General features: G+C 38.8%; 2 protein-coding genes across 2 annotated transcripts; both read left to right on the top strand.

Moving 5' to 3' along the window:
- Positions 1-3814, top strand: ccdc112 (coiled-coil domain containing 112). The gene is made up of 14 exons (XM_077601276.1): positions 1-54; positions 894-1006; positions 1197-1318; positions 1395-1484; positions 1804-1879; positions 2084-2201; positions 2275-2394; positions 2466-2603; positions 2689-2804; positions 2878-2986; positions 3050-3142; positions 3290-3388; positions 3480-3595; positions 3749-3814. Exons 1-14 carry the CDS (start codon positions 7-9, stop codon positions 3777-3779), a joined length of 1389 nt encoding a protein of 462 aa, XP_077457402.1. The 5' UTR covers positions 1-6; the 3' UTR covers positions 3780-3814.
- A 785-nt stretch (positions 3815-4599) lies between these two features.
- On the top strand, positions 4600-9820 carry pggt1b (protein geranylgeranyltransferase type I, beta subunit). Its single transcript, XM_077601377.1, has 9 exons — positions 4600-4742; positions 5096-5214; positions 5483-5547; positions 5757-5908; positions 6069-6201; positions 6600-6645; positions 6801-6985; positions 7538-7646; positions 9188-9820. The coding sequence occupies exons 1-9, from the start codon at positions 4615-4617 to the stop codon at positions 9328-9330; spliced, it is 1080 nt and encodes a 359-aa protein (XP_077457503.1). The 5' UTR covers positions 4600-4614; the 3' UTR covers positions 9331-9820.
- The last annotated feature ends 4560 nt before the right edge of the window (positions 9821-14380 follow it).

The following is a 14380-nucleotide window of genomic DNA, read 5'->3' as shown; positions in this document are numbered from 1 at the left end:
TGCAACATGGCAACCTTAGCAACAGCCTCACAACAATCAACGGTAACCAACACGGTAGCTAAAATTTAATTGTTATTCGACATTATTGCTTTCAATTGGTGGCATTTGAACGCGTAAATAAAGCAAGAGAGTATACGACTTTAAATTTAGTTTGAAATTTATGAATGGTTAGGAGGTACAGAAACTACCATATAGTACGTACTGGATTTTTTTTAGAAGGGTCCTCAAATTGGTTAACGTTAGTAATAAGATTAAAACTCGCCAACTATTAAGTTGAAAATGGTTATTAAAAACACGAGTGTTTAATATTGTTAGTTTTATAATTGGCTGCCATACACGCACTTAGAATAATGTACTACAGTAGCCATTCGTTGCTTTTGTTTTAAGACTGTGGCGTCAGATTATTACTATTATGATGATGATGATGATGATGATGATGATGTTGATGATGATGATGGTGGTGGTGATGATGATGATGATGATAATGATGGTGGTGGTGATGATGATGCTGATGGTGGTAGTGATGATGATGATGATGATGATGAAGATGATGATGATGTTGATGATGTTGATGATGTTGATGATGATGATGATGATGCTGCTGCTGCTGATGATGATCATCATCATTATCATCATCATTATCATTATTGTTATTATTATTGTAATAATGAGTCATGGTGCAAAGTTCAAGTTAGTTCATTGATTAGTCATGAAAATGTTATTCTTTTGGACAATATTATAAACACGTGTTATAAATTGATTAAATATGCAGGTGCACAATTCATCAAATAATATTATCAAAATATTTATTGAAGTAAAAAAAAAAGATTTAGTTTCGTACGCATTATTAACATGTTCGTTAATGGGCTGCAATTGTGTTTTATTTGTTTGAGGAGAAGGAATCGGACCCTCCACCTTTACCCTCTACCAAGGAAGATGTTGATCAGAGAGAGTCCAGACAAAGAGCCACGGAGTTTTTCAAGGAAGCCGAAAGCACCAGGAGACTGTAAATTGAATGATACAAAAAATATATATAGTACATATATATTTTCCATTTTTGTGAACTTCATATTCTCAAGATTTTGTTCAAGTGATGTAATCTGCTCACAAATAATGTAGTTTGAAGTTTTAGGTGAAATGTTATAATCAATATAATCCAGTGGAATAATGTATTTTTTATGTGCTTTCATCCGCAGAGTTGAGAAGTTGGAAAAAGACAGGTCACTGAGTGTTCAGTGCAGGAGAAATGGATGGAAGGACATGGCGACAGAGCTAGATGAATATGAGAAAATACTTGCGGGACAAAGAAGTGCAGAAAGTGGGTCAGACTTTTGTTGCCATGTTAATTTGACCTCTGGGTCACTTTCATGACTTGATTGTGTTTCCTCCTTTAGAGAGCCAACTGTGTAAGCGCTTGTCCAAGATTCAGAATGGCGTCAAGCAATTCCAGGAACAACTGATAAACATTAATCCAACTACAGAGAGTAAGTCAGGCCATTTAACATTTTGCTGAGAGACAATGCTCAAATATTAATATGAGAGAATACCCTCCAAAGGTGAAGATAATCTATTTTCTGGTGCTCTTTGGCTTGAATATATTCTAAATTTGAGACAATTTACTCTTTTAGGAAAGGCTCCATAATATGTAGTATGCAAGTACAAAAACCCTAACATACTTTAACCATTTTATGTTATTTATATTAAACAGTTGGAATTGCTGATATTTTTATGCCCTGTTACTATCACCACATTTTGGTCTAAAATTAGAATAGAAGATTACCGTAATTGTTGTTTCCTTCACAGGGATTGAGAAGCTGAAGGAGATCATGTCCCAGGTGGAATTTTCAATCAACGAGTTGAAAGAAGTGCAGCGCTTAAAGTAAAATACTTCCGAACTATTTTATATTTTACCCCAACATGATCTTCTTGATCAAACAATGCCATTGTAGCATTTTCGTTTCTGTGAACATCCCTCAAAAAATTAACCAGTCTGTGTTGTCTTAAGATTTAAGCATATTAAAAAAGTACTTGAAAATGTACATAAAATTTAAATTGTGTTGTTACTTACTCCTTCTTCTCTTAGTTTCGGACAACTGTTGAAGGAAGAAAAGATATGCTCACAGGAGATGGCTGCCTATAAAATGAAAATTGAAAACTGGGATCTTCACAGCAAATCCGACTCTCATGTTGCTGCTGTTAAGGTTCCTTCCTTCTCCTCTTCCTCCTTATCCTTCTCTTTCTAATTCCATTGATCTCTTGACTTGTCTTTTGCAGCAAAGCAAAGCCTTGGAACGTGACCTCCCCATCGAGGTTCAGGCTCTGGAAGCTTTCCTTCAGAGTACGGGAGGCATCTGCGGCGGTTGGGACGAGTTTGACCACCAGGCTTTCCTCAAGGTACACAAGATTCACCACACATTTGTCCCACCTTAATTGCATCAAGGATGAGTTGTCTGCTTATTTCATAGGCGTGGACAATGTACAACGGGCAAGCAGGCTTCAGGAAAGGCGCCAAACTGTATCTGTCTACTAAAAGTCCAGAAGAAGTGGCAAAACATAAACAATGGTACCAAGAGCTTATTTACTTGCAGGGCAAGAAGAGAGAGGTAATCACAAAATGTGGTTGGACAATGCTAAAATGAGGTAGAAACTACAAAAAAAATGTCACCGCTGTGTGCTTTTAACATGAAGGCGATCCAAAGATGGAAGAGCAGGAAGAAACTGGAATGCCAAATGCACATACAAAATCATGTAGAAGTCGTAGACGCTAAAAAGAAGGAAAAGCGCGTCAAGTGCCAGCAGAAAACGTAAGTGGAAGAAAAAAAATGACAAGAAAAAAACAATGTTTGTCATAGGTTGTGGTGTGATGTTTTCTAAAAGGGAGGAAAAGAAAAAGATGGTGGCTCAGCAACTGGAGGAATGGAAGGAAGTCAAGAGAAGGAAAGAAGAGCAGAAACGAACAGAAGAGATCCAGAAGAGAATGGCCAAGGTGACCATGGTGAAACTTCTTGTATATAACGCTGAAACTAATTAACAGGAGCATCTTCCTCAGCAGACCAAGGGGAGAAACGAAGACCAGGAGGACAGCAAAAGGACTAGGAAAAGAAAGGGGAGGACAAAAAATGTCAGCTACATGATTAAACGGGTACTCAACACAGATTTTTGGGGGAAATTATTGACATTATATACAAATGTGTTTAGACTGGGTGGACTCTGTCTTGGCGACATTATGGTCACATCTTGAACAGGTTGCTTTTAAATCCAGTCTTGTTTCATTTCTTATGGATGATAGGATCTCAAGCAACTGCAGGCCAAGAATCAGGAGAAGCTGCAGAGGCAAAAACAGGAAAAGGAGCATCAGGAGAGAATTCTGGCAAAACTGAAAGAGAAGGTGAGCAATGCAAAAAATAAACAACAACAAATGGATAATGGAGTTCGATTCATTGCAATTTTTTTTATTGTTATTGTGTTTTCCGGCGCAGGTTGACGGTCATATTGGCAGAGACCCAGCTAGATTGTCCCAGCCCACCAAAGGTTGGGAGGAGCGGCTGAAAAGTGCACCTTCTCGAGGAGGACCACTGCGTTATATGTCTCACAGGTTTGTTGTTTGTATCATGTTGATGTGCATTATGCTGATTGTTTACGCATGACTACTTCCTTAATAGAATTTTACATTTTAGATCCATAAATGCCAGTTGTATTGATCTCGACCTTTTTTCATAATTTATATACATTTTTTTTTAACTTTTAGACCTGTTACAAGCCGAAGTCTGGGACTATGAAGGATCACCTTTTCACCACTGTATTTCTTTAATACATGATTACAAAAATGTGTTTGTATTACTCACTCAAATTTACCTGATTAAAGTAGTGTTTGGATGGAATCAGTGAATACCTCATGTGGATAAAAAGCAATATAGAAAATGAAAGGATATTTTTTTTTCTCGATGAATTCTGTGATATGTTACATACCAGATAAACGGCAAAAATAACCTGGTAACTTATCGTAAACATGAACTTATCACACTGAAATAAAAAAGGTACTACATTAAAAAGGGTGGCCCGGCGTGAGTGTTTAGCGCGCCGGCTTCACGGCTCTGGGGTCCTGGGTTCAAGTCATGGTTGGCCCATCTGTGTGGAGTTTGCATGTTATCACTGGGCCTGCATGGGTTTCCTCCAGGTACTCTGGATTTCTCTCACATTCTAAAAACTTTCATGGTAGGTTAATTGGACTCTAAATTGCCACTAGGTATGGATGTGTGTGACTGGTTGAGCGTCTCCTTGTGCCCTGCGATCGGCCGGCCACCAATTCAGGGTGTGCCCCGCCTGGGATTGGCTCCAGTACCCCTCGCGACCCTAATGAGGATAAAGTGGTTCAGAAAATGAGATCAGACAACATTAAAAAGTTACTTATAATTATTAAATGTAGGTTATTACATCTAATCGGTATTTTGTCTTCATTTTCTGGCGAAAAACACACACAAAACCCCAACTTACTCTGCTACTTTAATTTTGAAACTCAATGCACAATGCTTGCTTCAACAAACTTTTATTTTGACACTGATGGACACACCGGAATCAAACAACATTTGCACTGACGTAAAGCTGAAATCAAAGATGGCGGAAGAAGAGAACCTCTCTGAGGAGCTGGAGCAACTCGACTTCCTCAGAGACAGACACATACGTTTTTTCCAGAGGACTCTGCAGGTTTTACCTGAGAGATATGCCTCCCTTGAGACCACAAGGTGAGCTATGAATAAAAAGCGTGGGCCTTAGACTTGAAAGACTTATTTGTATAGAAAATAAGGGAATCTCCTGCGCTAGTTAGCATACGTGCTAACAGCAGCTAGTGAAGTTTATGACAGCAGACACAGCAACAGGAACTTGTTATCCCAACAATCCATCTGACAGTCTCATTCATTTTATTTTATTATAACACGACTGCAAAGTTACTTTGACCTACTGCCATGGAGTTGATGCAAGTTTTGGACAGCTTTGAATGAACATACCACCTAATAAATGTTCAAGAAAATGTATTCAACTCTTTCGATAGTTCGATGAGGGTCTTCAATTTAATTATGTGAATTCTCCCTTCCAGGTTGACTATTATATTTTTCGCCCTGTCCGGGCTCGATGTACTTGATGCTCTGGATGTTATTGACAGCAACGTAATGATCGAGTGGATCTACTCATTGCAGGTTCTACCCACAGAAGATCGTGAGTTAAGCACACTCCCGTATTGTTTTCATAACGCATTTAACATGCAAAGATGGTTATATTTCAGAAAATGGAGAGCAAAAAAGGAACTTAAAAAAAACTTCCTCCATGTGACATAACACGTGATGGTCAGCAGATGGCAGCAATGCTCATATTGACCCATGTTTGCTGCAGGACTTGGCTTTTAAAATGCACAATGATTTGATATGGTTGATTACTCTTGTATGTATTTTATCACACCATTTTTTTCCACCAATGTTTTTCCTAGAATCCAACCTCAGTCGTTGTGGTTTTCGAGGATCATCACACATTGGAATTCCTTACAGCACCAAGGTAACTTCGGTTGCAATCAATATAAACAATAATTCAAGTGGCCAGCATGGATAAACAGGCTTTGTCCCTCATTTTGACAGGCTTTAGTCTTTAGTCGACTAATGCATATTTGATGCATAATGTCTACTCTATTTGTTATTACAGTGATTTAGTACTTTTGGGATTCACTTCAATGGTCATCATCTCTAATACAATATCATTTTATCAAGGGCCCGGGGGTGCTGCATCCGTATGACAGCGGCCACGTCGCGATGACCTACACCGGACTGTGCTCTCTACTCATACTCGGAGATGACCTTAGTCGAGTCAACAAGCAGGCCTGTCTGGCTGGCCTTAGGGCCCTGCAGCTGGAAGATGGCAGGTTGGTACACATGCATACCTGAAGTTAGGGATTTGGGGCTTTCGGGAAGGGAGCGAAAAAAATTGAAGAACTTGACTTGGGCAACTAGAAAAATAGGTCAACGCACACAACTTTTAACATTAACAGACTTTTTCCCCCTCCAAATATGCCTTCTTTGCAGTTTTTACGCCGTGCCAGAAGGCAGCGAAAATGACATCCGCTTTATCTACTGTGCAGCCAGTATTTGTTACATGCTGGATGATTGGTCGGGCATGGATATCCAAAAGGCCATTGAATACATTCGAGGCAGCCTGGTATGTAGACGAGAAGTCGTGTCTACTGTGTAGTTAGTGAAAGGTTCAAAATAGTGGCAATCTTCCAAGAAACACTTGTATTTTTAATAAACGGAAGACAGAAACGGTTGAGTTTTAAAAGCAACTTGTATTAATATAAAATAATCATTTTGGTGGAAAGCAAACATTTATGGATTTTTACAAGGTAGTAAATTTGTAAAATTGTTTAATGGATATTTAAAAAATGTAACAGCATCTTTATCAATAGAAATATTGAATGGGAATCCTCAACAAAAATAAACAATTTTACTTCATTTTCTTATGATATGCACTAATAAAGGTCCAAATACTGTACATTGGCAAAATGAGTCTGAATGAATCGTTCAGTCAATGTTGTCTTTTCTTTTTCTCAATTCCAGTCCTATGATAGCGGTTTTGGTCAAGGAGCTGGTCGAGAATCACATGGTGGGTAAATCGTCTATTCCAATGTTAACTTTTGTCTCTAAGGTTCAATGTAGGCTTCACGTGGGGATGATTTGCACTTTCACCTCTTCTAATACACATGATGGAAGATATATTTCTTTGACTTATTGATCCTACATCTCTTTTGACATCCAAAGGTGGATGGACGTACTGCGCCATTGCTTCCTTGTGTCTTATGGGTCGAGTGGAGGAGGCACTGAGTCGGCGTGAATTGGACAGGATACGCCGCTGGTGCATCATGAGGCAACAGAGCGGCTTCCATGGGCGCCCCAACAAGCCAGTTGACACTTGCTACTCCTTTTGGGTGGGCGCAACGCTAGAGGTATGTTATAGGTAGAGGTGTCCATATTAGGTATGTTTTTCATGTGTATGTGGCTCTTTCTTTTATTCATTCAATCACCTGAGTCTTAACAGAAGACATTTTTTACCGATTTAAAAAAATGAAAAAAATGGACCACTTTGTTCATCTCCTTGTATCTGAGTTTATCCAAACAATTATGAAAGCAAAAAGTCATGTCTCTAATTGTATGTTCAGATTATGTTTTACCACTTTGGCTTTATCTACTGAAAAAAAATTGCTAGACCAAATTATACCACTTCTGTTTGTTCTGCTCTTTATGCATGTAGGTCATTATTATGCCAGCGGTATGCGCATGATCCAAAAATAAACGATGTTCTCAACTTAAAAATGGTGATGAGTAAGCCTCAGATGCATCAAGGCACCATAAAGCCAATGTAGCTAATGTAGATATTTAGGTCACAACTGTGCCAGAGGTGAAATGGCTTTGTTTGAATAGAAATCCATATGGACAATGTGTTAGCCGTCTTGTATACTATTAAGCACTTCCTGCCTATTGTTCTGTGTTTTTTTTAGTTACTAGATGTGTTCCAGTATACCAACTTTGACAGGAACAGGGCCTTCATCCTATCAACGCAGGACCGTTTGGTTGGTGGTTTTGCAAAGTGGCCAGACAGCCATCCAGGTATGTGATTGTGCAGTAATGGTATCAGCTGAACAAAACCCCCTGGCATTTGTCTACATGTTTCCTTTTGAAATAAGATAATGTAATCCAACACTTTGATTGGCACAGGCTTGCCTTTCTGTGTGTCCTTGTATGTGGAATTGATGCAGCCAGAAAAGGAAATACTCACATTACAAAGGCTGATGTGACAAAACGGCTGCTCTATTTCTTCGCTAATCTTATGAATATTACCTCACAAATGCGTGGGTTAAAATAGATAAAAGGGCTTTTATGATACATGTAGCACACAAAATATACAAATGTTGAATCACTTAGAAATAACTTAAACAATTTTGATTTGATCAACATTTGTGATTGGCTGATATTCTTCTGGGTGGATTGTAAAGACAATTTGGCGATCTTTTTTTAAAATGCTATACATACACGGTTGACAATTGAATGATTAGCTAACTTTGGCATAATCATGGAATTAAAGAATAGCAAAATGTCTGGGGTCAAACATGTTAAATTAATAAAATATTATTCCCATATATGACAAATTGCTGCTTATTGTGGAGTGGAGTGATTGATTTTTTGCTGGTAAATTAATACAAAAAAAGCATCTTAGCCAAATTCTCCCATTACTATAGATTTATTGATGCCACAACACCTATAAAATGATACTAGCTAATTGTACAGTCATGTAAACTGTTTCCTGTTCCTATTATATTTCATAGGTGTTGACTTATTTTGCCTCATGATAGCAAAGAATGATTCATTCACATTGTTACGTCAGCTTAAACATTTTTATCTATATTTTATTTGATTGTTGAGAAACCTTGGTATATTTTATTGCTTCGGTGACAGTTGCTGGTCCAGTGGGCTCATCTTGTGGCAGGGAGGCATAAATTCTGACTGAGGCACTGATTGATTCTAATGCTGCCTTCCAATCATTTGTTATTTCATTATAATTCAATTACCAGCCCATTTACGGGCCTGCGAAGCTTCTACTCAGATCCCAGAGGACCAAGGTCAACAGCTACCGCTTTTGAATTATTTATGTGAACTCAAAGGATCAAGCCAACAACAATGGAAGCCTTGCCCCTTTTTGGGTGTGTAATGGGAGGTCAGACTGTTGTTTAATTAAGTTAATAAAGCGTGACACTCTCTAGTTGTTAAACCAGTGTACAGACCTTGTTGGCCAATTCCACCTTTAGATCAATGTACTAAGCAAAGGCACCAGGGTTATTAACAGATGGTGCTAACAGATTATCTGAGGTCTGAGGGGGGGATACAATCGAAAGCCAGTGTTAATGTATTAGTAGTTCAAAAGTGAGTGTGAGAACTCATTTGTTTTTAATTCAACTGGGAACTTGGTCTAACACCAGATCTACCTAGTTTAGCTCTGTTAACTGATTTGGTCTACTGACACGACATAAGCAGATGTCCCCGATCGGCTACAGTACATGTTCACCGTACCTGACCTATTTTCTCCCCCCTTTCCTCGTATTCATTATCTTTCATACTGACTGCTGTCACCCTTCCATTTCTCTCGCCGCCAGACCCTCTGCATGCTTATTTGGGCCTGTGCGGTCTGTCACTGATCGGAGAGCCCGGCCTGAGGAAGGTCAACGCGGCTCTTAACATCACCCAGAGGGCCTTTGAACGCCTCAATCAGCTGCAGCAGACATGGAGAGGACAATAACGACAATCGCACCTGACAAGAGCATCTGACAGGTCAAATTCAAGGCAAAGTGAGTCTTTGTGACACGTGCCTACCTTTATTTAAGGACTAGTGTACAGCGACTCCTTAGCAACGTGGCCTTGCTATTGGGTCATTTTTCTTTAAAGCTGCCTTCTGTTCAACAGACTGGAGTCAGCGTTATGTGTATAAATGAACATGTGCCAGAAATCACTTGAAGAAATTGTGGGTGCCAAAGTTTCTCCCATGGTTAAGATGAAGTGAAGGAGAACCTTCTCTGGTTTCTTGCCGAGGAGCAATATTCTCATTATGGAGCATAGGTTCAATTGAAAGTTCATTATGGCAAAACATTTTTAACGTCAACATATATGATACTCTGCGATGCCATTTTCATGTTATAATTTAGTCTGGTTCTGGTCATTATTTTGGAGTATGCAATCAATTATATAAGGAAAGAACAAATATCCCCATCCCATGGCACCCTTTTGATACCCATGGGCAATGTTCCCTCTAATTTTTTGTTGGTCTGAGCAGAAAGTCAACCTCCCTGAGCGCACTGAGTACCAGTGTGAGCGACATCATCGGTACTCGGATGATTCGCCTAAAGACGTTTCGCCGACGGACGTTTGACAGACGGGCAGGTCGCCGAATGAACGTTCGGCGGAACGTCCATTCGGCGACCTGTCCATTTTTCATGTAAAACATGCTGTAAAACACGAAAAACATAAGTGGACAGAGCTACTGCCACTTGCTGCCGCTTAAACGGCGCCATCATGGGGAAAGGGGTAAAAAAAAAAAAAAAAAAAAAAAAAAAAAAAAAAAAAAAAAAAAAAATCCGATTTTTTTTTTTTTTACTGCGCGCCATATGATTGCTGCTGCGCAGCGAGGACGAGAGTAGTGCGCAATTGCGCACGCGCGCAGCTTAGAGGGAACACTGCCCATGGGACCTTTGCCTTTCTTAAATTTGCTTCGGGCAAGTTAGTTTTGACCTCTTGAGGTTCGCTTTGTTTTTGTTTCAAATCTCGCTCGTTCCTCAACATCCCTTTTGGCTTTGTTTTTTTATGTTTGATCAGTAGCAGAGTTAAACTCATAGGATTTGAGGGTAAGAAATGCTTGCAGGTGTTTTTCTTTGGCTTTGGAAAATAAATAAGAAAAAAGAGTGTTGGATGCATCTAGAGAAAGTTGGAACAAAATTGATCTAAATGGAGATAGTGTTGGATTTTTTTAAAGTCCTCAAGGACTCATGAATCATGTGCTGACCTTGCCTCGTAGGCAAGCCCCCCACTCACCCAAAAGGAAAAAAAACGCTTCCTTGATAACCATCTTTGACCTTAACAACCAATTGGAAGATGCCTATGTTTGTTAAACCGTTGTGGTTTATAGAAAGGATTGTTTTCATCATGAAATCTGATTAAAATACTCATTTCGTGCCAAATTATAGTTCATGGAACCATAATACAATCCAATGAGTGTCATATCCGAACTGGTAACAGCCTTCAGCATGTGGGAAAATGAAGTGGTAATATACCAGCTTGTTCAACACAGGCTTTCCTCAGAATGCATTCATAGTAGATTAGCTATTTTAGTTTGTAGTGAACTAGTGTGCTTCTTTCATTCTTTTTTTTGAACTTTTTTTTAATTGCTAGCAAGATGTCCTTTTTCATGTCATTTTCATTAACTTTCCAATGTCTGCAAGTGAACGAAAGCCAACGCAGCATACAAATGACAAACTCCATATCCTATCAATACAGCCATACTGGCCAGATTGTGGCTTACTAAACTTTGACCTGCTGAATCCCCATGAATGAAACCATTGGGTAATCTAACAGCGTCTTCTAGAGCAGGCAGTTTGGTGGAGATGGAAACACAGAGTGGATCGAGATGAATAAATAATTGGCTGCATCCATTATTCACGGAAACCGGCGGGCAGTCGCCTCTCTGTTCATCCAATATCAAATTTTAACATTGACTTGGGTAATAATAACAATATAAGTTAAATAAAGTTCTAGCAACATTACTGCACCGAAGCTGTAAAACAAGTCAGAATTTAAGTGAATGAAGATGGCATATTCCACAGCGACACAACATCCATATTCTGAGATTCTACCACTAGAAAATAAAAAAAAACTAAACAGTCATTAGTCATACCAAAAATTGGTTACCATTAGTGGGAGTTAGCATTTTTTTACTCTCAAACGAGGGGAAAACTCCTGTCTTGTCATAATGGGCTTGTGTTGGAGTCACCTTGATCCTGCAAAATTGCTTTGTCATACCAACCATAGTCACCATTTATCCATCTTTCCTATCCTATAATTAGCTGACATTAGTACCAGCCTGAACTATGACATAAAATACTGGTCTGGATGGGAAAATTGCTTTCGATGTGGCAAACTTCTATTTTGTCATTGAAAAGTCCTTCACCCGGTTTCCTCCCACATTCCAAAGACCTGCATGGTAGGCTGATTGGACACTAAATTGCCCTTAGGTATGCCCTGTGAGGGTGAATGGTTGTCTCCTTGTGCCCTATGATTGATTGGCTGCCCACCAGTTCAGGGTGTCCCCCGCCTCTGGCCTGAAGTCGGCTGGGATAGGCTTCAGCACCCCCCATGACCCTAGTGAGGATAAAGCAGTTCAGAAAATGAAATGAGATGAGACAATGGCAACCATGGCTATGATTCATTCATCATTTTCCATACCACACAATCACAACAACATGGCAGTAGTAATAAGGCAACCTTAATAGATGTTTACAGTTCTGATGCTACTCTTTATTGTTTGTGTTGGAGGTGTTTTTGGGAAACAGTGACACTATTAAAAGTTGGAAAAATGCTGTCTTTACAGGCCCTGTTAAAGGGGCTACATCTTTCGTTATTGTTCTCACAGTTTTTGCCTTAGACCTCAAGCCTTTTATGCTCTTTTTACATTGTGTTATTTCATGACTGATTTAGCTTGAATATCTCAACATTTCACATTTTTTGGAGTGTAGAATCTGAATGATTTTGATTTTAAACTAGGTACTGCTTCTTCTTCAGAGAGGGAACAAAATCAGTTCTAAAGCTTGGGTGTCCAAATGAGTCCTCAAAAGCTGCAGTGGGTGCAGTGCTGCATTTTCACCAACCTGGTGTCTTAAAAGTATTGTTAGTTCATTGCAGTCAGGTGCTCTTTATTTAAACTGTCCATGCTGGATCAGTTGGAATAAAAAACCTGCACCCACTACAGATCTCAAGGGTTGAAAAAAAAAACACTTTCAACAATTACATCATTATAATGATCCTCTCCAAGATTCCCACGGATAAACATAGAGGAGGCTCCCTTTCCTTTGATATACTAACAAACATAATACGTTTACCCTGCAATGCAGTGTTTGTTCCCGTAATCAAGTCACTAATGCATTTCTCTTAGGGGAAAAAAAATCCCAGAGTCAGTTCCCTTAATGCTTACCAATTTCTGCCACTTAACTGCAGATGGACACTCTGCTGCCATTAAAGGACTCTTTGCCATACAGCTATCAATATACATAATGTAATAATGTAACATGAAATTCCATTTATTTTTATGCTTTGTAAAGACGTGTAGATAAACACTGTAAATATGTGGAAGGATGGAAAATGCAAATGTTTGTGTGGTATGTCCAACTTTGAAAATTGAGCAGCCCCAAGCTCGGCAACAAATACTGTACTTGTATCTATGCTAAATAAAAGAAAATGAATACGTTGCCTGTCTCTTGTCTCTGTTACTTAGAAATGTTTTGCTGTCGTTTCGCCTGCTCCTTGATCCAAAGAAGTATAGATTGACCGATACTGAATTCGGAAGCAAAAAATGTGCGGCCTCTTGTGCGCTTCACAAAGGGAATTGAGTGCGACCCAGTTAGGAATTGTCAAGAGACCATCCTTACACCGCATGTCACAGCTGTATTTGGGTGTGGTGCAGTTTTCCTTTTTTTTTTTTAAACCTAAGCAACCCTATACAACAGCTACAACTACTAGATGAAATTAAAGGACAATCTTTTTATTTTAATAAAAACCCACCAAGATGTTTATCCATTGTAGTCATTGGGGATTTTGGCCCTGCTGGAGACATTTTTTTCCCTTCCAATCTTTTCTCTCACATGACATACTGAAACAGTTTTGCCACAGATATGTAGGAATAGATTATTATTATTTTATTTTTTTACCCGAACTTGTGCCTCATCACTTTCATATTTGGAATTAAACAACTACTTCAACAGCTAACTCTTGAATGCCCAAGTGAAATACAACACACCTTTTAATGAACATTGTTATTTTTTGGGAAGCATTTTTCTATATTTGAATGGCGGTAGATGTCTTTTTTTAAGATAAGGAATAATTTCCTTTTTTTGTTGCACTTCCAAGTAAATTTTCCTTGAACAAAGTGCATTTTGCACTGCAGATATTTAACCTGTACCTCCCTAATCAAAGTAACACATAAATTAATGAACATTTATTGCTTATTCAGGGCGGTCAGGGGCTTATTTCCATGGTTATACTCTAATCAGACTTGGTTTTCTATTAGATTGCAAAAGTGCTCATAAATGATCACTATAAAAATATGTGGTGAGCAATAATACTATTTAACTTTTGAGCCTTGTCACAGACTGCTGCATGTGGAATGTGTCCACAACATGAAGCCAAGGAGGACATCTGGGGCGTTGGATAAGTAGCATTTCCAAAATACCCCAAAAATGAGATCATAAACAAATTTATGGCGCTCACTCACTGCTGGACTTTGAGAACACTGGCTTATATTCTCTTAGAATCAATATAATCGAGTGTCATGGATATGTAGGTGGTTCGATAGTACATTGATCAATGGGTAGATAGTTACAGTACATATATTAATATATACGAGGAGTCTGTTGGATGCCAGGCAGATATGAATTATAGATTGATTCATTACTTAGACGACATAATGACATGATGCAGCCGTTGGGACATTGGGTTAAACATGAATAAAAACTGAATCTGGAAATCATGCAGATCATCATACACTTCAGATACTATATATTTATTTTTCAAACTGATAAACCTTATTG

The sequence above is a fragment of the Stigmatopora argus genome, chromosome 5 (assembly GCF_051989625.1).
Source record: "Stigmatopora argus isolate UIUO_Sarg chromosome 5, RoL_Sarg_1.0, whole genome shotgun sequence".
NCBI classification, from domain to species: Eukaryota; Metazoa; Chordata; class Actinopteri; order Syngnathiformes; family Syngnathidae; genus Stigmatopora; species Stigmatopora argus.
This window is presented reverse-complemented; position numbering and strand designations above follow the sequence as displayed.

Coding starts and splice junctions, on each gene's coding strand:
- pggt1b (XM_077601377.1), top strand. CDS start 4,615: ATGGCGGAAGAAGAGAACCTCTCTGAGGAGCTGGAGCAACTCGACTTC. Junction 4,743..5,095: donor GCCTCCCTTGAGACCACAAG/GTGAGCTATGAA, acceptor TCTCCCTTCCAG/GTTGACTATTATATTTTTCG. Junction 5,215..5,482: donor GGTTCTACCCACAGAAGATC/GTGAGTTAAGCA, acceptor TGTTTTTCCTAG/AATCCAACCTCAGTCGTTGT.
- ccdc112 (XM_077601276.1), top strand. CDS start 7: ATGGCAACCTTAGCAACAGCCTCACAACAATCAACGGTAACCAACACG. Junction 1,319..1,394: donor GGGACAAAGAAGTGCAGAAA/GTGGGTCAGACT, acceptor TTCCTCCTTTAG/AGAGCCAACTGTGTAAGCGC. Junction 2,395..2,465: donor ACCACCAGGCTTTCCTCAAG/GTACACAAGATT, acceptor CTTATTTCATAG/GCGTGGACAATGTACAACGG.